General features: G+C 40.4%; 1 protein-coding gene across 2 annotated transcripts in view; it reads left to right on the top strand.

Annotated features, from left to right (window-relative positions):
• Nucleotides 1–25,559, top strand: part of PDE11A (phosphodiesterase 11A) — a 424,947-nt gene that overhangs the window by 318,610 nt on the left and 80,778 nt on the right. For both annotated transcript variants that reach the window (XM_008058244.1, XM_008058245.1), the window contains 3 exons: nucleotides 1,685–1,831; nucleotides 2,091–2,198; nucleotides 17,135–17,244. In XM_008058244.1, the coding sequence (XP_008056435.1) occupies nucleotides 1,685–1,831; nucleotides 2,091–2,198; nucleotides 17,135–17,244 (365 nt within the window). The remainder of the gene's footprint in view (nucleotides 1–1,684; nucleotides 1,832–2,090; nucleotides 2,199–17,134; nucleotides 17,245–25,559) is intronic.

Genomic DNA, 25,559 nt, shown 5'->3' with positions numbered 1-25,559 from the left:
CGGGTCTCAAACCCTCAGGCTCAGGCAATCCACTCACCTCAGCCTCCCAAAGGCACGGGGTTACAGGCTGAACCACCAAGCCCGGCTTAAATATTTTTAAAGTTTAAAAAAGAAAAAGGCTGGGTGAGGTGGCTCATGCCTGTAGTCTCAGCACTTTGGGAGGTCATTGTGGGAGGATCACTTGAGGCCAGGAGTTCAATGAGACCCCATCTTTACAAAAAATTTAAAAATTAGATGGGCGTGGTGGCACACATCGGTAGTCCCAGTTACTTGGGAAGCTGAGGCTGGAGGTTTGCTTGAGCCCAGGAGTCTGAAGCTGCAGTAAGTTATGATTGTGCCACTGCACTCCAGCCTAGGAGGCAGAGCAAGACCCTGTCTTTTAAAAAATAAAATAAAATAAAAGCAAAGTGCCTTCATGAAGCCAAGAACTCCAACCTAGGACACAAAGATGATTTCTACTACCATATTCAAATTTTACAAGCTTTACCTTTTTAATTCCAATGAGCTAGAGTCTACAAACATGTTAACATGTTAAAATAATTTACTGAAGGATAAGATGATTAATTTTTAATGAAAATAAATGGTCATCAGAATAGAATGTTAATTGTCCTGTAATTTATATATTTGTTCATTGTTCTTCCATATTGTAGGGAATGACCAGTGTTTAGATTTTAGCCTATGGAGGCGCAGAAGGTTGGGAAGGAAGGATTACTTATGTAATTTCTGGAATGCTTAGAGTGACCAGAGCTGGATTTAATTGCTCAGCCATAGTAGTTCCAGGGCATAAATTACTCTCAGGGTAATTTACACCCAGTGAATAGACTAGAAATATGTATACAGAATGGTCTCTGATAACTTGAAAGCATAAAAGTGACTTGCTTTCCAACAGTACCTTAAAAGATGTGGTAAACCCAATGAAATTAGCATAAACATAATTTTCAGTGATTTTTTTTTTCCTTTCCTTTAGGCTTGTGTGGGGCAACTGATTGACAGCTGCCTAACATGGGTGTTTTGAAAACCCTTAATATGGATGGCCAGTGTCGTAATTATGTTGTATATTTAGACAGAATGAAGCTAAACAGAATAGCAAAATTTATCCTTTCAATGAAACATATGCCTATGCTAACTCTCTAAACAACTCAATTTTTTAAGACAACATATTTTACACTAGAGATGCTCTTTCTGATCCCTTCTATCTTTCTAAATATACAAAACACGTGTGTAACAAAGAACATGTGCACGCTGCAGGATATAAGGACATGAGAAGGCAGAGTAGGGTATTCCCATCTCCTTCTCCTGAATAGCAGCAATTAAAATTCACAGCTGCTGGCTGCCCAGATGTTTCTTGCATTTAATGTTCTGTAATATGCATCGGAATATATTGTATGAACGTGATATTCGTAAACTAGTCATTTCTGTATTCTAAATTCTGCAGACTGGATCCAGTGTGTATATTTTATCTTCTTATTAGCTTCCCTTTCTCTTCCCTCACCCCTTCATTTGCTTGGGGCATTTGCAGTTCAGAAACAAAAGACATTTACAGCTCAGGGTTTAGCTGTAGCAGGGTGTAAGTGCAGGTCAGCCCTGATTTATGTGGCACTCCTGATAAGCAGGGGAGGAGAGCAGAATGGGGGTTTGGGAAGCCTGGTGAACTTGGCTTGACTTATGTCTTTTGCTTTTGTAGGCAGCCAACATCCCTCTGGTGTCAGAACTTGCCATCGATGACATTCACTTTGATGACTTTTCTCTCGATGTTGATGCCATGATCACAGCTGCTTTGCGGATGTTCATGGAGCTGGGGATGGTGCAGAAATTTAAAATCGACTATGAGGTAAGCTGTTCTGTCTTGGGTGACCCAAGGAGTGCACCTGGGACAACACACAAGCAACTCTGAGCCACAGTTTTCCCCATAGAAAACGGGGATGATGATCTCGTCTCTGCACAACTCATGGGATTCCCGTGAGACTCTGATGAGATGTTTGTGGAAGGGCTTTGATCACTGAGGGTGACTCAGACGCAAGGCACCATTTTGATGTGTCCACTGAAGGCACCTACAATTGCCTGAAACGGCCTCTCCCTTCCCATTTCAGACCCTGTGTAGATGGCTTTTGACAGTGAGGAAAAACTATCGAATGGTTCTCTACCACAACTGGAGACATGCCTTCAACGTGTGCCAGCTGATGTTCGCAATGTTAACCGTAAGTGTGTTCGGTGATGGTGGAATCTTCCATCCGTGGGAACCTACAGGGTTTCTCTATGTTTCCATTTCTCTGAAAAATTGCCATGTGATTATCTTATGTCATAATTTACTTGCCCTAGTTATGGGCATATCTAGGTGCCAACAACTTCTGAGCTCAAGAGCTGTAAAATCACCGATGGACGCCTTGAAGCAGGTTTGGCCTTAGGTGATTACTTGAGCCTCTTTTTGTTTTTTATCTTGGTAACTGGTTCATTTACAAAATGCTGGACTGATGGGTAGCCACAGGAAGGAGATATAAGCACCATCCACAGGGACACAGAGATGCTCAGAGGATGCTCACTTGAAGGAATACTCAGGGAGGCCAAAGGAGAAAGTAGGGGCAGGAGTGAATGCTCTCAGGATTTAGAGGCTCACTCTGCTTAATATCTCTGCCCCAGGGACCGTAATCCAGTAGCAGTGGTCATTCTGTTTTGTGAAGATATCTAGGGCAGCTGGCCAGAGGGAAGCCTTGGAATTTAATCTGAAAGCAAATATTAGTGGCAAAGTTTGAAGCAAAATCCTCTGTTCATCCCCATTTGCTGGCAAGAAATAAGGCTTGTTTTGGCATTATGTCCACTTCATTGTTAAGCTGTCATCAGGTAAAATGCTTTCTGGCTTAAATATGTAGGTTTCTTTGGCTTCATAGTTATATACACATATATACATACACGTACATATGTGTGGGTGTGTGTAAACCATACCAAAAAAAGACAATGTGAGTTTTGGATTATCACAGCATAAATACAACTACCTTATATTTTTGCACCTGAATTTAAACACAAAATTGGGAACTCCAAATGAAATGCATTTTCCTTTGGTCCAGAGAAACACAGACTATTCTGCTTCCTCCTCATGAAACTCTCTGCCCCATTCTCTGCCTATTAAAACTTTACTCATTCTTTAAGGCATTGATCTAATGCCAGTTTTTCTACAAAGTCTTCCCCTTTCTCCCAAAGCATCAATAATTACTTCCTTTTCTGCACCATATCTAGTACAATACATCTTTCTTTCTACTGTGTATTTTAAGTTACAAAGCTCTCATTCTGCTATAGAGGAAGCTGTTTGAGGGAAGAGATCATTTCATATTCTTTCAACAATGTTCACTTGTTTGTTCAACCACTGTTTATTGAGGCTCCCACCAGCACCTCACACTCTATCATGCAATTGGTGGGTTTTCAGCACATGGACATTGGCTTGACTTGAACTCAAATGTGTATCTGACATAAGAAGACAGGGCCAAAATGTCTTTTATGCTCGGAAACTTGTATTTTGGGTCGTCGACTACTTAAAGAACAGACAGACTGACCTGGAAAAACTGGACTAGTTCCATTCTTCTGTTTTATCCACCACCTGAGCAGTGAGCCAATTAAGTGAGAAAGGAAGATGCTTTGAACCATGCTCAACTGTAAACATTGCTTGGGTGGGGGGTGATGGTGGTAAACTTCATTTTGCTTTTCTTTTTGTTTTGTTTTGTTTCTAGTTTTTTTGAGTTGGAATCTCCCTTTGTCGCCCAGGCTGGAGTACAGTGGCATACTCACGACCACTGCAGTGTCACCCTGTTGGGCTTAGTTGATCATTCCACCTCAGCCTTCCAAGTTGCTGGAAATACAGGTGTGCACCACCAAGTCCGACTAATTTTTTTGATTCATTATAGAGATGAGGTCTCCATGTTACTCAGGCTAGTCTCAGACCCTGGACTCAGGCAATCCTCTTGCCTCTGCCTCCCAAAACATTTTGCTTCTCTGTATCAGATCTCAGTCAATAAGGAATAATTTTCCATATTCAGAGTTCATGTGCTTGACTCACAGAAGACATTCAATAAAGGAAATTGTTAACTGATTATTTTGGAGAGCCCAGGGACATATGGTGAATTGCCAAAATAAGTAAGCAGGAAACGTTTTCAATGAAGGAAAAAGGGATGTCCATGACACTGTGAGGTAGAGATGTCAAGGACAGAGATTTTTATGTCAAGCTTAAAGTAGTTGGAATGAGGGAATCTGGCAGTGGGGTCGGGGTGGTCACTTAGAAGTACAAGGAAATATATGTCCAGTTTTCATCAGTGAATATTTGCATGAAATGGACAATCTTGAGGCTTTTTAGGAAACTGAAGTAGAACTCTCTAACTATATTGCCACAATAGGGACACTCATGGTCAGAAGATTGCCAGGGTACAGTTGTTTTTGCAAGCATGCCCAACAATCCTGAATAGTGTCACTGTTGGAGAAAGTTTGAGTTTTGTTTTTATATTCAAGCTAACACAAAAAAGAGAGATTTCACTGTTAAAATTTTCTAAAGGGATTGCAAAATAAAAACTTGATTTAGGAAGGATTATGTTAGTAAATATTATTTTTCTCCCTCACATTGAGTTGAGTAACCACATCTGGAAAAGATATTACTTTCTGCTCATTAAACTTCGTTGACCTTACTAAGGGTTGCAATAGGTTAAAAAGTCAACTTTTGTTAACAGAAGCAAGTATCTTCTCCAACTTGACCATGGCTAATCTGGTTAATCAGAATTTTTTCATTAAGAAAGTAATTAAAGAGCTAAAGATTACTCGATCTGTGTAGCTAAAAATGAATTTCATTCACTCATTAATTTTAACCTCTGAAATATGACCTTACCCTGTGGCAAAATAAAACACTACTTATTTCCATGAATGGGTATTAATGCTTCAGGCACTCCTCAGGACTTTTAGGGCCTTTTAACAGTTCTTATTTCATTAGTGGTTCAGTTTTCATTCAGCTGATCTCATATTTTTATCTTCATGTGTTGAGTTAGAATAAAAATTCCCTATTAATCAGGAAAAAAAAAAAGGAAGAAGAAAGAAATTCACCGTACATCCCAACCACTGGATTCAGCACAGGTCACAAGGCTAAGCATGGCACATGTGTGCTGCCAAAATTTCCTCTAGATGGCGCTCCAAGGCAAAGTTTCCCAGCCAGTTGCCAAAAAGAGGGAGGAAAGGTACCAGCCTTCCTTGAAAGTGCTTTACTTCTTCTATCACCGGAGATAACGGAGGCACACGCTCCACCACAAAATAAATGTTTTGGTTTTTTTTCTTTTTAACGAAACACCAACAAAGCCAGTTTGTCTGAAAAGAGCTTCTCCTATCAGGGCTTGCTAGATGACACTGTACTGTGTCCTCTATGTGACCTCAAATCTGTGATTGTGTATCTTGCTAAACCCATTGTCTCTGGGAATGGAAAGATGCATAGTTGAGTGTCACTGCTGAGCAAATTTTGACACCATGTATGACGGGACAAATTCTAAACATATGCCCCAGCTTTCTAACCTTTAACCCTAAAATCATTTCACACAAAAATAAACTTATTGACTCAGCATTGTCTTTTGCAAAAGTATTTAGTTTCATGTCTAAGTAACAAAGCGATTTTGTTACTTTAAGCATTTTTTTAAAAGAACTATTTTGTGGGACAGGCAATTTGATACAAAATGGTAGACATTTAGTTCACTGGGAACCCCGTTAATTACATTAATTTGTTCCATGCCTCCTGCCTGAAATTCCAAATTTATAAAATGAAAATGTCAGTGTTATCTTTGGCTTTTTAAGAGATTCTTAAGTAGTTAAAAATTTAATGAATACTTTTAATTCGGCTGATAAATACAATATGTAGTGCTAGTTACTAAGTGTGGTTACAATGAGGAATAAAAACCCGCAGATCAATCAATCATCATACAGATATCTTTATTTACAGAAGTTTGTAGACAAAATATTCCATCAAGCATCTACATAATTAAAGATGATGGACATATTTATTACATTTACAATGTAGACCAGATATAGGAAACGACTATGCTTTTGTTTGTATTCTGTAAAATAAAAGCTATGGTTGCAGAGACATTTTTCGGTTTTATAAATGATGTATGAGCTCTGACAGATTTTCCAAGGGGGAAAAAAGTGTCAGTATTCTTAAGAGTCAGTATTCTTTACTATCCCATAAATGTACTCATTAGCACTTTGGGCCATGCCCTGCATCCTGTAGGGGCTCAATAAAGATTAATTGAATGAGTGTACTTAGTTTAGGGTAGTATTATTCAAGAAACCATGTGGCTCAGTGTCCAGTTAAAAAAAAAAAACTATAAAATGTTGAACAACTATCACTGCTCAAAATCTTGTTTTTTTTCATATCACACTAAGGTTCAGCTAGGGTTCATATAGAATATTATGATCTTGCAGAATTCACTGGATATGAAAAGAGAGGAGCACATGATCACATTAAAATTTATGGTGGTGCTGGCAGCGTGGTGCTGGTGGGGAATTGCAGTTAAACACTAATAATAACCAAGTATCACAGCAAACACATTGACACCCCCTGACATTTACTGGGGGCTTCTTAAATCTTAATGTGGAGGTAGCGTGTTTAAATCCATATTTGTATTGTCAACAAGGTTATTTTCAGAGATAAGCCAAGCTGTTTTATTGATAATTCAAACTAGAGAGCAGAAGGAATGTTTAGGAGAAAATCTACCATATTCACCAGCTTACGGATAACGCACTGCTCACTGTCTGCAGTTTCCAGGGAAGTCTTTGATTTTTGAGGTAGAAAATTTTTTTCTGGAAGGAGTTCTTAGAAGCACCATGGAAACTCTTCTCTCCATCTCCAAGAAGAATAGAACCAATTGAAGTTTAAAATATTTTCACTCAATAACCAGAATCCTAATCTCCACAGAAACTGAATTTTTTTTTTGTAGTTTTTAACATTGGAAGAGACAAAGAAAGAGAAATCTAGATGTTTTGTTCTGTAACTATCATAAAGTAATAAACAATAATCATATATAATCATCAAACATTATTTTACATTGCATTTCCTTATCAATAAAGGCAGTAACTAGTTATATTTACTTTAAAATAAAAGGCAGCATTATCATAATAATACAATAAAATCTGCATGTTAGAAAAACGAATTATTTAATCTTCATGCAAATGTAACTTACAAGATGACAAATCTTTAATTTTGGAAAGGAGTTATTTTTTCATGTTTTCGCAGAATATCAGCTCTGGGCATTACAATTTAACAATGGAGCTAATCAGTTTGGATATTATGCTTAAACTGCATTTAAGACTCCTGTCTTTTAATCATTTTAAAAGGTTTCTATTTTTAATCCTCTCTGACTACCTCTCAGAGCTCCAATTAGGCACTCCTTGCTTCTAGCTCACATTGCCTTTATTCACATTTATTTTATAAAAGAAAAAAGGCAAAGCCGCACATAATTAAGAACCTGGTGCGCTAATAACCAAACATAGAAATGGGCAGAGGGATAATCCAATCCATTTCCTCTCACAGGAGAGTAACCTCCATAACTCACTTTAAGCGCTGCCATTCATGAGTTATGGGTCATTCCCTTTCTAGTGAAAATAAATTCTCCTGCACCATCAGCCAGAGCTGGGTATTTTTCTTAGGACATGTAAATTGTAAAAGTGTATGAACATAATCATGCCCAGCGTTGCAGGGAAAGTGTAACCCCTTGCTCATAGACACAGGTTCATAGGAAAATGTCTGTGGTTTCGAGGCTAGTTACAATATAGGATTTTTGATTAAAGTGAATTTATTCTTGAGATTTTTATGGTGTTGGTAAACTGCTTAATCTGTCGCTTTGTGTTTTATGACGCCAGCTGAATCCTCCAGGTCGGGGAGAACCAGCAGCACAGCCTCGGCCATTCATCACAGCCTCCATTTTCCACGGCATATGACTTTGCAGTGGCACTTTCTTGGGACTGAAACCAGGCACCTAAGGGTGTTAAGTTGGGAGCTTTAAAAAGTTTTAATTTTTCGCGAGTCTCATGTTTAATTTGGGCTCAGTAATAGCTAAGAAAATTGGGGTAAGCTTTGAAGAAGCCTCATATTCTTGAAATTCACCAATGTGGGCTCTGTGGCCCTAGGAGAGATCTCCTTCTGCGCAGTGAATGTGCACCAAGAGAACTGCTTCATTTTCTGTTCTCATTTTCTGTTCTCACAAACATTTTATTATATGCAGTTCATTAGTCATTTATCATAAATAAAATATAATTATATTTCTGTCATTGTCCTAAAAAAAAATAAAGCACTGATATTCTCAGTGTTGAAAACTAAGTCCTTAAGAACCTGGTATTCTTTTTCTTTTGTTTCTTTTTTAAATGCAACCTATGTGCTGCTTATATACAGTTATGTTTATTTGTTGTCTAAATTGGAGTAGAAACCTCAATTTTCTCAAGTCTTATTAAGGTATTCAGTCTGAAAATTTCTTATATCATTTGTATGTCTTGCTGCATGCACATGTATCTAAATGGGAGGGCAGAAATATATTGATCAGTTTTATTTGACCACATCAGGGCTTCTTGAGAATGAAATAGTGTTGACAGATGCCAGAGGTTTACTTTGAAATATTCCAGCAAAGAAAACGGACAAATAAGCAAGCAAAATACTACAAGTGGAGAGACAGATGAAACAAGACTGGCAGAGCGTGAATTCTTGAAGCTGGGAAAGACTACATTGGGTTCATTATCAGATCCTGTTTTTCTGTGTGTGTTTTGACTTTCCAAAATAAAGATTCTTTAAAATTATGCTAATAAGTAGGTTAAAAATTAAGTCTTGGAAGTGGTTTAAAATATAATGATAAACTTGTATAATCCAAATAGTTCAATTTATCCATGAAAAATTCAAATTTATAATCTAAATTCCTAAATTCATGCATCAAACATCTACACAACACATGTAATTGTTCCAAACAGACCATTAGCATTGGCAACATTATGTGAGATTAAGAGTCTACATATGTCCGAAACATGACTTAGGTTGTATGATTTGACAGTAAGTGCCTTCAGAAGATTCTGGTTCAGAAAGAAAGTCTGGACTGTAAGATCTTTCCAACTCTGATCCTGGTAAGAAAAGGATCATTTAAACCTAAGTCAATATTTAATTAATGCCAAGTCAATATTTGGCTACACTCAACTTGAGAAGAAAAAGGAGCAAATTCAGTCAAAACTATGCCCCTCCCACGGATAATTAAACTGCAGTTGGCTTGTATTGTGTGCTCTGGGAAAGGAGACATGTAAGCATGTTTGGTGACTGGAAGGTGATTCACTATCAGCTGGAAAGATTCTGGCCTCTGGAACTCAAAATGGGGCTGAAGAGCCTGCTTTTCAACTCAGCAGACCCAATTATTAACAGACTGTAATCACCAAGGGAGTGTAACTACTAAATCTAGATGCTATTGTTTGTCCAGTGGGGATCTTTTCCCTCATTGGAAGATATTGGTTGAATACTTCTTCTTCCTCCTGCTTTCACACACTATCTCTGGTTGGCAAAGGCAAGATCCTTTAGGAAAAAAAGGATGTGTGATGTGACATCAAGTAGTGCAAATTTACTCATAAGCACTCCTGGAAGGCAGTTGAAATCTGCTTCCATCCTAAAGCTTGATAAAGTCTTCTACCTCAGATCATTGCCTGGGAGCATATAACAGTTTGGTACCCATTAGCCTGCCCCTAGGATGCATGTGTTGAGAGGTTGCCATTCCATCTTGAAGCAAACAAAATACAATCCCCCAAAGAATCATGCTGGGCTTGCTACAAATGCATCGGGAATACAAACATGTGCCTTCTGGCCATCCTGATTCACCGACGCCTGGGACGTGTGCTGAATTGGGGGATAACTGAAGGCTCTCTTCTTGTAAAGAAATCAGTTTTTGTTAGGAGTGTGTATTTCACAAACAGACTATATAGCACAGTGGATAAGAACATAGATTTAGGAGTTAGGTTACCTGGGGTCTAATCCCACCTCTGTTACTTTTTCAATTTGTAATCTGTAGCCTCAATATCCTTATCTATAAAATGGGAAGATAAGAACAGTATCTACCTTGAGGGTTATTGTAAGGATTAAACGAGCTAATGAATTTGAAGTATCTAGGAAAATGCCCAGCATATACTAAGCACTTTAAAAGTTAACTAACTATTGTTGGCCGGCATGGTAGCTCATACCTATAATCCTAGCACTTTGGGGGGCTGAGGTGGGAGGATTGCCTGAACTCACGGTTCGAGATCAGACTGGGCAACTTGGTGAGACCTCAACTCTACAATAAGTAAATAAATAAGTAAGTAAATAAATAGCCAGGCATGGTGGCGCATGCCTGTATTTCCAGCTACTTGGAAGGCTGAGGTGGAAGGAACACCTGAGCCCAGCAGGTCAAGGCTCTGGTGGCCGTGAGCGTGCTACTGCATTCCAGCTGGGGCGACAGAATAAGATTCCAACTCAAAAAAAAAAAAAAGTTAACTATTGTTGATATTATCCTAAGCTTCTCAAATATACCCACTGCTTGATACACAACAGGCACTATTACATTTGTTAGATGAATGAATCATCTGTAGCATACCCACAGGGTGTTAATATTATGACTGTTCTTTTTATGCTTTTTGGACCAACAAAGCCACAAAGCAAGTCATTCTCCTCTACCATAACATTCCTCCATTCAATAGTAACTTACCAGGTCAGCTTTAAAATGGGAGCACATCCTGGCTGGTTTACATTGGCTAATAGTAGAAACTACTGGGTAGTTTAGGGGACCTGAGAATCAATCTTACAGGCTTGGGTCCTTTAGAGTTCTATTTATTATATACCACAGTACTGGAGTTAGGATTACCCCAATATATATTTCAGCTCAATGAAAAATTATCACTGGAGACTTGCTCAGAGGTCAGTCAAAAGGATTTTCTGGAGAGGGTGACGTGGAAAATAGGTGTATATGTTGGCGTCTCTTTACTTAGATATATTGTATCCACCGCTTACATTTCTGATATGAACCATGAGGGAATACAGGTAAGAAGACAGAGTCACATAAAGGTAAATAAAACCAAATTATTAGGTCAAGAGCAGAAAAGTCATAATTTTATTTGAAAATAAAAGAATAAACTAGAGTTAAGGATGAGTCAAATGCATTAGGATATACTTCCTGCTGCCTCTGTATTTTCTTTTGAAAGTATATTGTCTTCAGCAGGTAGTTGACTTTTTCTCCTCAATATGGGTAAATGTAGGTCTGAATGGATAGGACTAGAAGAAAGATGGATGAGCATGGGGGAGGGGCAAAAGGACACTTAGTGGCAGGTGGGCATTTTTCAGGCCTGATGACTCTCAGAAACCATTTACCAGGCAGCTTTAAATCACAGTCAAGAGATAGGTGCTGCTTCAGTAACTCAGGTATCACAGCCGAGAGAGGTAAATATGTTTTGTGTGACTCTGTGTATGTGCGTGTGTGTATGTGTGTGTGCACGCGCACACATGCTGTACTGCAGGGATTTTCGCCCTGGGGATCAAGAGTTGGGCTCCATGGTCTTTGAATATCATACAATTATAGAACATTTTTAGGAAGAGAGTCCATGGTATCCATGAAATTTTCAAAGTATTCTTAATACAAATTGTTTAAGAGTAAGATGCTAGATTTCCAGGAGGGAAAATGTGACCATGTAGACAATTATAGCAAAATATGTTCCATCCTTTTATTATTATTATTATTTGAGTTGAAGTCTCACTCTGTTGCCCAGACTGGAGTGCAGTGGCACACTCCCGGCCACCACAGTCTCGACCTTCTGGGCTCCGGCGATCCTTCTGCCTCGGCCTTCCAACTAGCTGGAACTACAGGCACGCGCTACCACACCCAGCTAATTTTTTTTTTTTTAATTTATTGTAGAGATGAGGTCTCGCCAAGTTGCCCAGGCGGGTCTTGAACCGGCGGGCTCAAGCAATTCACTCACCTCGGCCTCCCAAAGCATGGGATTACAGGCTGAGCCACCAAGCCCGGCCCATCCTTTTATATAATGGGTGATAACTGAGGCTTAAAATGGTTTGGGATTTTGATCTTGAATCTATTAGATGACATTTGATTTTAACTTCTAATTAAATTTCTAGTCAAATTACCTTATTCTAACATTATCATTATTCTTACTGCTCTGATTCATCAACTAGTGCTAGTCAATAACATTTTCATAAGCTAAATTTCTCTAAATTTCAGAACAGTATTGTTGTTTACAACTTATTTCCACAGTATCATAATTACTTCATGCTTGATAGACTTTCAATATTTACTTAGGATTAGCAAGACCAAACCTAACAAAACTTACAGTTTTAAGATGATTTTAAAAAACCATGTATGTCCCCTGTCCTTTCAAAAATTACCCCTAATTACCCCCAAAATAACAAGGAGACCAGGAAATGTACGTAAATTCTACCTTTCATGGACCTATAACATCTGAAGGCAGAAGATGGAGGGAGGATGGCTAACTTAGCAGAGAGGAGAACCCAAGTGCCCTCAAGAGTGAATGGCATGAAGGAAGGAGTGCACATGAGTAACAGTGCATTTCCAGAACCTGTTAAGACTCAAGAACTGGAGGCTTCAGATATCACAGAAGGGGTGAGGAGGAATGAGGAAGTGATAAACACAGTGAGTGTCCAAGTCTCCATTCCCTCCCCATGTCATCAGAAGGTTACTCTTCCCCTCCACCTCTGCAGTAACTAGAGTATTTGCTGGAGAAACTGAACTCCAAACTTGAGGACATCAGCAGAAGTAAAGTTAGAATAAAGTGCACACGGAAAATGAGAGGACTACGTGAAAGCCTACATTCTCCCAGGTGAGAAAGCCACAGTTCTCTTCTCTCAGGATGCCAACACATTATGCCATTTCCATTCAGGAGATTGGAAAGTCTAGAGAAAATGAGTTTAGAAACTGACATTTTAGGATCTCCAGCAAAAGACCAGTTGGCCACCCAGTCACCCTGTGGTAAGGCCCGGCAATCTGCAGGAACCACCCACATATACGGGTAAATGGTGAGCTTTGTAATGCTTTACTCTTAAATATGAATAGACCACCAAAGATTGCCAGACATTTGAAGGAAACTACCAAACAGACAAAAGGAGTTAAAACAAAACAAACAAACAAAAAAAACAGGCAACACAAGGAGCAAAAAAAAAAATTCAGAAGAATTATAATTAGTATCTTCAGAAAGACAGGAAATGCATCCATGGAAGAAGAACAGCATACTGTTAGGAAAAGAGAAAACAAGGAATTGCTTATACATTAATAATATTGTGGACAGGCACAGTGGCTCACACCTGTAACCTCATCACTTTGGGACACTGAAGAGGGCAGACTGCTTGAGCTCAGGAGTTCAAGATCAGCCTGGGCAACATAGCGAGACTCATCTCTATAAAAAAAGAATTATAAATTACCCAGGTATGGTGGTGTGCACCTGTAGTCCCAGCTACTCAGGAGGCTGAAGCAGGAGGGTCACCTAGACTCAGGTCGAGGTTGCAGTGAGTGGTGATCATGCCACTGCACTCCAGCCTAGGCAACAAAGTGAGACCCTGACACACACACACACACACACACACACACACACACACACACACTCAGTCTCTCTCTCTCTCCATCATATATATAACTCCTGGAAAGTAAAAGGAAAGCATATATGGGAACTTTATAGGAAATGGGGAAGAAGAGATAAGGAAATCAATATAAGAAGTCCAATATCCAACCAACTGAAGTTTCATGCAAATAGGGCAGAAAACATATTGAAGAGAAAATTATCCAAAAAGATGGGGGGAAGAGAGAATAGAAGAACTAAAGAAGATGAGCCTCCAACCTAGGTTTACCATACAAATTTTTTTTTTCCTTGAGTTGGAGCCTCACTCTGTCACCCAGACTGGAGTGCAGTGGCCGCTCCCAGCCACCGCAGCCTCAACCTGCTGGGCTCCGGCAATCCTTCTGCCTCAACCTTCCAAGTAACTGCAACTACAGGCGCGCGCTACCATGCCCGGTTAATTTTTTGATTTATTGTAGAGATGAGAGCTCACCAAGTTGCCCAGGTGGGTCTCGAACCCGCGGGCTCAGGCAATCCACTCATCTCAACCTCCCAAGGCGCGGGATTACAGGCTGAGCCACCGAGCCCAGTTACCATACAAATTGAATGAAAAAAGAAATCTCAAACTAATGCACTTCTTTGTGAAACTGCTGAACACCAGGGATAGAGCAAAGATTCTAAAGGAAAGAAACTCAGGTAACATTCAAAGTATCAGGACAAAAATGGTATATTCTTCTCAAAAGCACCTTTGGAAGCTGGAACACAATAGAGCAGGCCTTCAAAATTCTGAGTGGAAATATTTCAACCTAGAATTGTTAGGTGTGCTAACAATGAGTATGAGAATAGAATAAAGATCTTTTCATCATGCAAAGCCTCAAAAACAATGAACTCCTCCAGTATTAAAATATTAACACCCTTTCTCATGAAGCTCCTGGTAGAGATGTTCCTGCAAAATGAGGGAGTGAGAAAAAGAAAGAGGTGGGGTGCAAGAGGTAGGAGATCTGCCCCAGGAGAGGCAAGGGGAACCTCCTAAATGATGGTAAGGGAAGCTCTGAGGACAGCTGGCAACAGACCAGAGAATCCAGACCAAACAGCAGGATCCGGCCACAGGAGGATATGAAGGATCTGAAAACAAGCTGTGACAGTTTGGCTCTCTTCAGAATCATTTTGAGAGGCATTTTACAGAGTTATGTAGGATGTGAGAAGGCTTAGATGTTTCCAAAAAATCCTAGATGAAAAATCACCCATTGGGTACAAGGTACACAGGCAGGGGTGGTGGGTACACTTAAAACTCAGGTCAAAAACCATTTGTACACCCTAAAACTATTGAAATAAAGAATTAAATAATTTTTTAAAGAAATCCTAACTCCAGGAGATGAAAAAAATGTACATAAGAAATGAAACAGTCACGCCGGGAAGTGGCTCACGCCTATAATCCCAGCACTTTGGGAGGCCGAGGTGAGAGGACTGCCTGAGCCCACAGGTTCAAAACCAGCCTGTGCAATTTGGCGAGACCTCATCTCTACAATAAATCAAAAAATTAGCCAGGCATGGTGGCGTGTGCCTGTAGTTCTAGCTACTTGGAAGGCTGAGGCTGAAGGATCTCCTGAGCAGGTCAAGGATATGGTGGCCAGGAGCATACCTAGTGCCCTCCAGTCTGGGTGACAGAGTGAGACTCCAACTAAAAAAAAAGAAAGGTGGGTGGTAATCAGGAAAGCTCTGGGTTACCGTAGGAGTGAGGGGAGAGTGTAGGTGAAGGTGAACTCTCACCTGCTGCTAGTCATCATCAGTGTTTAGGGGCAGACATTGTGGAAAGTATGGTGGCTGCTTGCCTCTGCTGTGTACTAGCTCAGAGACCTCAGGCATGTATGTGACTTGTCCTCTCTGTGACTCAGTTTTCTCATGTATAACAGGAGATAATAATAGTTCCCACCTGACAGGACTGTTACGAGAATTACATAAGTTAAACAGTTGTAAAGCTCTTAGGACACTGTATGGTACATAGGAAAGACAATATGAGTACTTGGTTATTCATCAAGTGCTAATACTATATGCATACTATATGGAAATATGGTGGAAAAACTACCAAATTATGTAAAAAATAAAATAGAAAGTGGTTGCCTTTGGCAATCAAGAAAGGAGAAGGATAAGGGACTACTGATTTTTTATTCTAAGTTTCTTTGTATAATTTGAATTTTTAAAAAATTATTGCAGATATTTTAAGCAAAATAAGATTAACTTAGAAAACAAACCAACAGAATAAAATTTTAAAAAACAACAGCAGCCAATTGCAAATTTTCAAATGAAGAACTACAAACAAGCTTTGATATGGACTATTTCATATTTCTAATTTATTAACATTTTCATATGCTATGCAAGTGAAGTTATATGTAATTCTAAATGTCACAGTGGACCCGAGTCAATTTCTTAACATAAAATTGTCAATACAGGAAAATGTTATTTAGTTATTTCTGCAACAGACATATAACTGAGTTAAAAAAACAAAGTTTTCATTACTCTAACAGAAGTGTCTTACACATATGAGCCAGTGGCACTAGATTCGGGGAAAAAAACACGCATGAAAAGTGAACCAATTTGAACCTTAACTCTCCCCTTCTCCTGCCCTCTGATAAACATTTTAATAAGTAATGAAATGGGAGACTCACACAGTACAAGGGGGTGGGGGAGACATAAAGGCCGTGGATCAAGAAAACGCATAGGCCTGCTTTCCCAGAGGTACACTTCCTCTTCCAAACTACTGAAAGGGGCAGCAGGAACCAAAGAAGCATTGCTGCTCTCAGTTACATAATTATATCAAGCTGCTTCCAGAAGAAATCATCTCAGCGACGCATTTCACAAACAAGATACCACAGGAAAAGGAAAAAAAGATTTCAAATAATAGATAACTCTACTTGATCCTCTGAGTTGCCTCATCCTCTGCTGGATTCTAGTCTAAGACATGTACTGCCTTATTATATGTATGGATTTAATGTGTCCACAAACCTAATATGAATTAAGGAATTTACAAGATAGCTTCTAGAATGTCATTGTGCCACAATTTCAGTACATCAAAGTTGTTCCTATCAATATGTTTTTAAGTCGGTTGTTTTCCTTTGGCCTGCTCCTGTTTGAGTTGTACCTGGTGGCTATAGCATTCAGTTCGAAATCTCAACCCTCTTCTGTCTCCCTACCACCAAACCCGATGTTCATCATTAAAATGTAAAATAACAAAACACATTTTGCTCTAGACCTTTGCCAAACTGTCACTGTATCTGGATAGTACAGCCTCCTCTCTAAAAAGGGAACAAAATAGTCTGAACTTTGTCCTAGTGTGGCAGCATGGGCCGCTGTGACAGCAAGCTAATTCATCACTGTGGGAATCTTCAACTGTGCAAGTGACCACCCAACTTACTGTCGTCTGAGGGGGTGGCAGTTAATCATCTTCTTAAATGATGTGGGTATGAAAACAGAGCTGATTGTCACTCAGCACACTAACCTTATCCATCCTCCATGCCCCCAGCAGTGACTCTTGCCATCTCCCTCTTCTTCCCAGACCGCTGGGTTTCAAGAGATTCTGACCGAGGTGGAAATTTTAGCGGTGATAGTGGGATGCCTGTGTCACGACCTCGACCACAGGGGAACAAACAATGCCTTCCAAGCAAAGTAAGTGTTCTAATTGTTGTTATTTTAATGCATTTGGCTTTCTGTTCGGAGCCAAAGGTGACGAATGCTAAAGAGTAAAGCATTAATTTCTGGCATCTGAGGCCAAGGCCACGCAGGCTTGGGCGTGCATGTCAGGGGCCCATCCATCTTTATAATTCCCTATTCTTCTTTTAATTGCAAATTTGCCCTTCATGTCACGCTTGTTGATTTGGTTGGTCTCTGTTGACCTCAGTCAGATAACAAAGCTCAGATTTTAAAGGGCCTACATTTTCTTCCCAGAATATTTGCCTTTCTGGCATTATAAGCTTCTTGGATCTGCTACTCTCAAAGTCTGGTTTGAGACTATTGAAATAAAAACAGTATTAGATAATTTTATGAAACAAAATATCTTTTTTTCTTCTCCAAAATAGTCTGTTCCAGGACTCTTTTGATGTTGGGTATTACGTAAACTGCAGGGAGATAAAGCCACACCTAAGGAGTGTAGTCTTTGTTCCTTTCGCCCCTACTCCCATAGAAAGGTGCAAACAAATAAGGGATTATGTAAATATAGGGATGTGTGGGCAGCTATAATGTGCATGGATGGAATAATCTGTCCCTGAGCAAGCTGTACTGGTCAAGATAGCCATTGCTTGGTGACTCACACCGTGGTCATGGCCACAGAATTTATGGGTACTGGAAATAAGACCAAAACCCAGGTCTCCTGACTCTTATCCTGAGGGTCTATTTTAATGTTCTGTTCACTCTCTGTCTGCAAAAAAAATGATACAGGAGTTCAGAGGCTGGAGAGAAACGTTTTGGGGTAAAGTCAGGGAAGGCTTCAACAAAGAGGTGAGATTAACTTTCAGTGACTGATTTCGATGCCCCCAGAATAAATTGACCTCTATTATCTGAAACTTCAACAGTCTACTCTGTGTCAATAGGCTCCTTTCAGTCACCATTCTTTTTGTTCCCCAAATACCTACCCATTGAGACCTTGGAATCCTGGGCCCTTGCATTTGCTCCTGATCCAGCAGATGAATTTTGATGCTGTGTCTTCTATCTACTCTTACCCTGTAGCCCGTCACTTCAGTACTCTCTTCTCTATACTGTATAACTTCTTGACCCTCTTAAGTTTCTGTGACATCCACTCTGCAAAAAGTCAGTCCTAGTTCAATATAACAATTCAGTTAATAGCTGTCCTGCCTGAACTTGTAAGGCTTTGAGAGAAAATATAACAGTTGTGAGAGTTTGAGACATACCAGACAGCTACTCTCCCAACTCAGCTGATGCTGGAAACTCCCCACCAATCCCTCTGGGTCCCCGGCCAGCTGGGTCCCCACTGCTCTTAGTGATTTCCTATACCAAGCTTCTCTCTCCCCAAACCACCTCCTGCTCCACCACTGCCTCTGCACCACTCAGCAGATCACCTTGCCTCCTACTTCATCGAGAAAATTGAGACCATCAATCGAGAACTCTCTCAATTTCCTTCCCTGCCACCTACAAACTTATCTACCCGTCCCATCCTTCCCTCCTTCCCTCCTATCTTGGTAAAAGGCTGCCCTTCTCTTGTCAGAGGCTAATCCCTCCACCTCTGCTGTGGTTCCCTTCCTTGCCTCTCCTTGGGGTCCTTACCCCATCAATCTTCCTCTCTCCCCTGTGTCTACTGTCCCCTTTCTGCTGACTCTCTGCATGCTATTAATGGAAACCGTTTTCCCTCATTTTGAACAAAGCCCACCCTAATCCCCACCTCTCTCTCTAGCTTCAGTTCTATTTCTCCTCTTTCCTTCCCAGTCAAGCTTCTTGGAAAGCTGTCCAGGTTCATTGCCTTCACTTGCCCCAACCCCAGACCTCCCACATGGCTTCCAGTTCCACCTCACCTGAGGAGCCACCTTCAGTAATGTCCCCCACGAACCCCTTTTCCCAAAACTGTTGGACCTGCTTAGCATTCTTTTTAAATCCTTCTCACCATGAGACAGATTTTGGCACTCCCTCCTTCCTGAAACTCTCTCTTCCTTGGTCTCACAGAACAAGGATTTTCATGCCCCTAACAGCCTTTCTTCTCAATTGGCTGCAGGCCTCTCTCCCCTGCCCAGGTCTTCACTGGTGATGCTCCCTCCTGTTCCTCTTCTGCTCTTCATGATTCTTCATGCAGGGCCTCCACTCATCTGCTGATGAGCCCACATCCATTTCTTGGAACCATATTCTCAGGTTACCTCCAGGCACGTGTTCCACTACTTGAGGGGCACCTCCTATTTGAAGTCCTACGGTCACCTCAATCTCAGTCTTTCCCTTCATGCATGTCCTTCTTTCTCTTATTCTCTCTCCCAGTGAGTGGCACCACCAGGATTTGGCCAGTCACCCACACTCCCTCCACTGTAGCCCCTCCTCTGCATTCTTATAATAACTCTGCTTCTTCACATCTCTCCTGGATTGCTGCAACAACATCCCAGCTCTCCTTCACCAGTCTACTGGGCACTCCAGAATCATCTTTCTAATTCACAGAGCTGACCAGGTCACTCCCCTGCTTAAAAGCCATCCATGCCTCCTATGGCTTATAGAATAATATTCAAACTCCCCAGTTTGGCCCCTTAAGGCTCTTTTCATTCAGACTCCTGCCCATTTCCCTGGTCCAGTCCAACTTGTGCCAGCCCACCCCGCCCACATCTCTATGTCCAGACACAAAGGACCATATGAAGCACTAGTGGGATCCTGCCAGTTCACATCTCTCTGCTGCCCATAGGCTGTTTCCTCTGGAATGCCCTTCCTCTCCCTCTTTTCCCAAAACTCCTCCGAAAGCATCCCTCCCAGGGTTCTTTCCCTGATGCACCGTCCCCTTGTCAATTTTCTCTGCCCACATGATACCTTAGCTATGCCTTTTCCAAAGGGTGCATCTCATTCGATATTAGTTGCTGACTTGCAGATGTGTCTCCCTTCTTTGCAACCTGCAACAGTGGGCAACAGTGCCAGGAGCATAACAAACACTCAATAAATGTTTGCTGAGTGAATGAATGATAACTGCATGAATGGATGAGATGTTATTTTAGCTATAGCTCTTCAATAAAATGTCCTGATTTATTCAACAGGTGTAACTTTTTCTATATTATTATAAAACATAGTTTTTATATATGTAGATTTGATGTTGCCCTAAAGACCTGGAGCCCACAGAGGTGTAAACTGTGTGCGCTTTCGTTGTAGGCTCTGAGTGTTCCTGCGCTGCATTATTTTTTAATTTCTCTCTCCTCCAGGCCAATAGTATTGTCAGTATATCTTCCTCTAGCACCTTCTCTCCAGCCCCCTACCACTGCACCACGTATGCATAAAAAAAGATACATATATTAGAATTGTGTCCAAAAAACAAGAGTGAACACCTTGTAGGCTCTTTCTAAGACTGAAGTACACAGTACTTGTATTCAGATACGAGTGACTCCCCTCCCGAGAGAGAGCGAGTGCCTATGTATCAACTGAAAGAGGCAGCTCAGTGCTAATTGATCCCTCAGAAGCTTGGACCAAAAGATATACGTTTAATCAAACCTGGACCAATCAGAATTTATCTCCCAGGAGTTTAGAGTTGGATTACCATAATATTGAGTCACTTAGCTGCAGGGATTTAGACTTGGGCACTGAGGCTGCCGTTTGGGGAAAGCTATGATGACCACATCCCAAGTGGATGAAAGAAACATGAAAGTCAGTCTACAGAGAAGAATGAAGCTGATACTCAAGAAAAAGCAAAAAGCAGAGACTGTGTAACCCAAAAGAAAGAGAAAAAGCAGACTTGATCCCTGGCTCTCCCCTTCTCTGCTCCTAATTCTAGGAGATCTAGCCACACTTTTGATAATTGGGCTTCTTCAGAGTTCCTGATATCATTGAATTATCCTTCTTAATGAAGGTTGTGCTTAATTTCTTTTCTTTGCAACAAACAGTTCCTGAGACAATGAGAAGAACTACAATTTATTTGTTGTTTACTATGTCTCAAGCCCTCACCAACATCTTGGTAGGGTAGATATTTTGGTCTCCATCTTACAGGAGAAAGTGAAGCTTAGAAAAGTAAGTAAATTGCCCAAATCCATCCATGTGGTAGAGTGGAGTCTGGACCCAGTCTGTCTAATTCTAAAAGCCGTTCTTTAGTTGCTGTCTCATACTCTCTTCCATGACTTTGTGGCATCTATTTTGGGCCTCTGAGCTTCCAGTTTATTTGCTGATTTGCCAGATATGTGAGCCCTGGAAAAATGCAAATATATTTTGACATCCTGAAATTCAAGACATGGAGCCATAAAAATTGTATAACTGAACTAAACCTTGGTGGTTATATTTTCCAATGCCTTAATTTTACAAAAATGGAAACTGAGATCCCCAGACCCCAGGTTGCTTGTATAAGACTGAACAGCTTTTATACATATTAGGGAGCTATTGAGTCATCACTACTAGATTTCCATTATTTATTTATTTATTTTTTGCATCCTCATGTCACCTAATCAAATCTGCCTATTCCATAATGGCATGATGTGTTTTCTCAAGATGATTGATTTTGTATACAATTTACCAGCTCATGGGCTATCCATAGCCCTGCACTCACTTAGTGGTGTCACTTTTGAACTTAGGATACTTAGCCACCACTACTCTCAGTTAAGATTTTTTTGACAATGAATCCTGAGTCTTTTTTTAAATCATGGTGAATGAACTACCTTTGTATTGATTCTAATGCGATTTCTTCAGTGAGTGTGCCATTGTCTTGAAAAACCTCTGTGTTTTCTCTTTTTATTTTCCAATAATTAAGTGCTTTCTATGTTCAAGATGCTGTGCTAGGCATTGTGGGAAAAATAAAGACGTACAGCAAACATCCTTTCCCAGTCTAATTCCAGCCTTTCAAGTGATTTGAAAATGGGATTTAAGTGCACCAATTATTATGTGGCAAAGCATAGGCTACCTTTTTTTTTCCATATATAAGGCTATAAAAAAAAGGAGACATTTAGCAAGGGACAAATTACTGTATAAAATGCAAAATGCCTCTACAATAAAAAATGTGACTTTAGTCAGAGCACAATTTGATTCATTCTCTTAGCCTTTCTGATAAGTGAACCTTTGCATTTTCATATTTTGTTCTAAATTTTTAAATATTGGACTGTGTGCAATGAGTGATCAATAGATAGAGAGGGCAGCAACACTGTGGTGCTTGGAAATTGCGCTGTTCACGGCTCTGCCCTGTTTTCTCCAGGGACCAGGCTCTCCACTCATCCTCCTCTCCATTACAGCTGCCCCTGATGATTAAATATCAGCACCGAGCAGCTTTGTAGTATATTCTCCTAGGAGACTTCTTCTATTCATTTCTAGCATAATCTCTTATACTCATTTCTTGGGAATGAAAACCCATCGTGTCGCTTTCGGCCAGGTCCCAGAAGTGAAATACTGGGGCACATTAATCTGCCATGACAGCCTAATCCCATTCCCCACCACCTCCCAACAATTCTCAATTTCCTAATTACCTTTCATAGTTTTCCTCTTTAAAGTTTCCTGTAAGTCATGGCTGCACACTGCCATTCAGTCTCTTTTCAAAGAATATACACGTCTAGGGAAGTTGTGAAGGTATATTTCCAGTTGCACACTTGTTTTTGGTGCCTTGTTTTTGTTGTCTCTGCAAAGCACTGAATGCCTATAGGGACAGAATTTTCATTTTGCCTTTTCTTTGTAATATGTTTCTCCTCATTGTGCTACTTATCCAAAATGAGAAATTTCAGTATGTTAGGATGCACATCAATAATCAATAATGCCCATCATAAAGACTTATGTATGTAAATGTACTTGTGCTGATGGAATTTGGATTCTCTTCTCTTCCTTTCTCCTTTCACCCTACATATACAGTGTATGTGCCCCAAAGCTACTTAAATGATAGATATATTTACCAGAGACAATTACAATGAGGTGGGGTATTAAAGCCCATTTTTTTCCATATATGATTGATTCTGTTTCTTAAAAAATATTTTGCATGAAAAAGTGGAAATATACCTTTATGCAATGTATATTACATGCAAGATATGGCATCTCTGTAAAATGGTTTATGACCAATTAAGAATAGATAACGCGCCGGGCTCGGTGGCTCAGCTTGTAATCCCGCGCCTTTGGGAGGCTGAGGTGAGTGGATTGCCTGAGCCCACGGGTTCGAGACCCGTCTGGGCAGCAAGACCTCATCTCTACAATAAATCAAAAATCAGCCGGGCGTGGTAGCACATGCCTGTAATTCCGGCTACTCGGAAGGCTGAGGCGGAAGGATCACCGGAGCCCGGCAGGTCGAGGCTGCGGTGGCCGGGAGCGACCACTGCACTCTAGTCTGGGCGACAGAGTGAGACTTCAACTCAAAAAAAAAAAGAATAGATAACGCTGTGTATTATGTTTCTTTCCCACAGAATCACAAGTTATTTTCACATATGGATGCCTCTGGGAAATCTTACAATAAAGAAATAGTTTAACTTTTTAAAACCAGAATTTTAACTTTTTAACTCACACTTACTTGACCACAGAACCATTTTTATTTCTGCCCTTAATGCCATTTAACATTCCAAAGAACTAGTATTCTGTAGAATACTTTTTGATAAAGCTTATCCTAACAGATATGTTTTACTTTTTGCTACCTATGTCACATCTTATGACTGTGGAGTTGGCTCTTGGTGGGAAGCTCATAGTACCTATCCGCAATTTTAGCAACATTCTAGGTGAACCTAGCCTGAGAAAAAAGGCCCTGAGGGGCTTGGCAGTCTAGGAGATCTGACAGGGATCAGATCTAATTGTGTAAATAAGGGATTCATATGGAAATGGTAGTATCCTTGCTTAGATTTTATTCTAAAAAAAACCTAAGTAGATTTCCATTCTCTGAATGCTAAGATGGTACCTTGCTTGGAGGAAAGTGAGCATTTTTAGTATATGGTTGACCAGAGAAAATTCCAGACACAAGTATAGGGAACTATGAGCTTCCTGAAGGTAAGAGCATGTCTTATTTATCTTTGTTTTCCATATGCCTAGGACCTGGCACTTTAATAGTCATCAATGCTTGTTGGTTGAATGAATAAATGAATTGCAATCTTTTCTCACTTTCAAGGCATTAATCTGGTTCATTTGCAAAATCTACATATGTTCTATGACTGAATCAGTACCGTGTGAGAGCGGGCAGAATGTAGTAGGATGGAATTACAGAAGGGAACAAAGAGGGCATCTGACAAGAAAGATCCTCAAACCATAGATAGTCATATGGGTTCCTCTGCACAAGTGTGATGAGATAAAACACAGCAGGTCAGAAGCCGTGTGGACATGGGGGAGAGAGGGAGGTGCAGCACAGCAAGCACCAGTGTATTTGTTAGAAGATTTTCCCTGGTTAAAGGACAAAACATCTTCTTGTTCACTTGAAGAAAATACAAAGTAACTCGTGATCATCCTGCTGAATTTTTTTTTTTTTTGAGTCAGAGTCTCACTCTGTCACCCAAGGCTGGAGTGCAGTGGCACGATGACAGCTATGGCAGCCTTGACCTGCTGGGCTCAGGTGATCTTTCCTCCTCAGCTTTCCAAGTAGCTGGAACGACAGGTGCTCACTACCATGCCCAGCTAATTTTTTTTTTTATTTGTTGTAGAGACGAAATCTTGCCAGGTTGCCCAGGCTGGTCTCAAACCCCTGGAATTAGACACACCTCTTGCCTCCACCTCCCAAAGTGCTGGGATTACAGGCGTGAGCCAATCAAATTTCACTTTTGTGGGGTTCATCAAGCAACATGAATAAAGGAACAGAGAACATTTTGCAACTTGACCCTACCTTCCATCAATGACTCCAGATTGGTAAAAATGGAGAAGCAAATATTAGAAATATGTTATAATTGTCATTCTCATTATATAATAGGAATCTTTACAACTTGGTTGTAAATCTAGAACTGGTATACTAGCTAGCTGTGTGACTTGGGAAAAGTTACACAACTTCTCTAAACCCTGGTTTCCTCATGTGTAAAATGAGAAAATAATACCTATCTCATGGTTGAATCAGGACTAAATGAAATAATGTATTAAGTAGTTAATATGTTGCTTAGTTCATGGTAGGCATTTACTAATGGTAGCTATTATTATTAATAGCATTAGTAAGCCAGGCTCGGTGGCTCAGCCTATAATCCCACGCCTTTGGGAGGCTGAGGTGAGTGGATTGCCTGAGCCAGCAGGCTCGAGACCCGCCTGGGCAGCGAGACCTCATCTCTACAATAAATAAAAAAAAAATCAGCTGGGCGTGGTAGCACACGCCTATAGTTCCAGCTACTTGAAAGGCTGAGGCGGAAGGATCACCGGAGCCCAGCAAGTCGAGGCTGCGGTGG

This window comes from Carlito syrichta, unplaced genomic scaffold (assembly GCF_000164805.1).
Source record: "Carlito syrichta isolate Samal-C Ts95f unplaced genomic scaffold, Tarsius_syrichta-2.0.1 Scaffold303265, whole genome shotgun sequence".
Lineage (NCBI taxonomy): Eukaryota > Metazoa > Chordata > Mammalia > Primates > Tarsiidae > Carlito > Carlito syrichta.
This window is presented reverse-complemented; position numbering and strand designations above follow the sequence as displayed.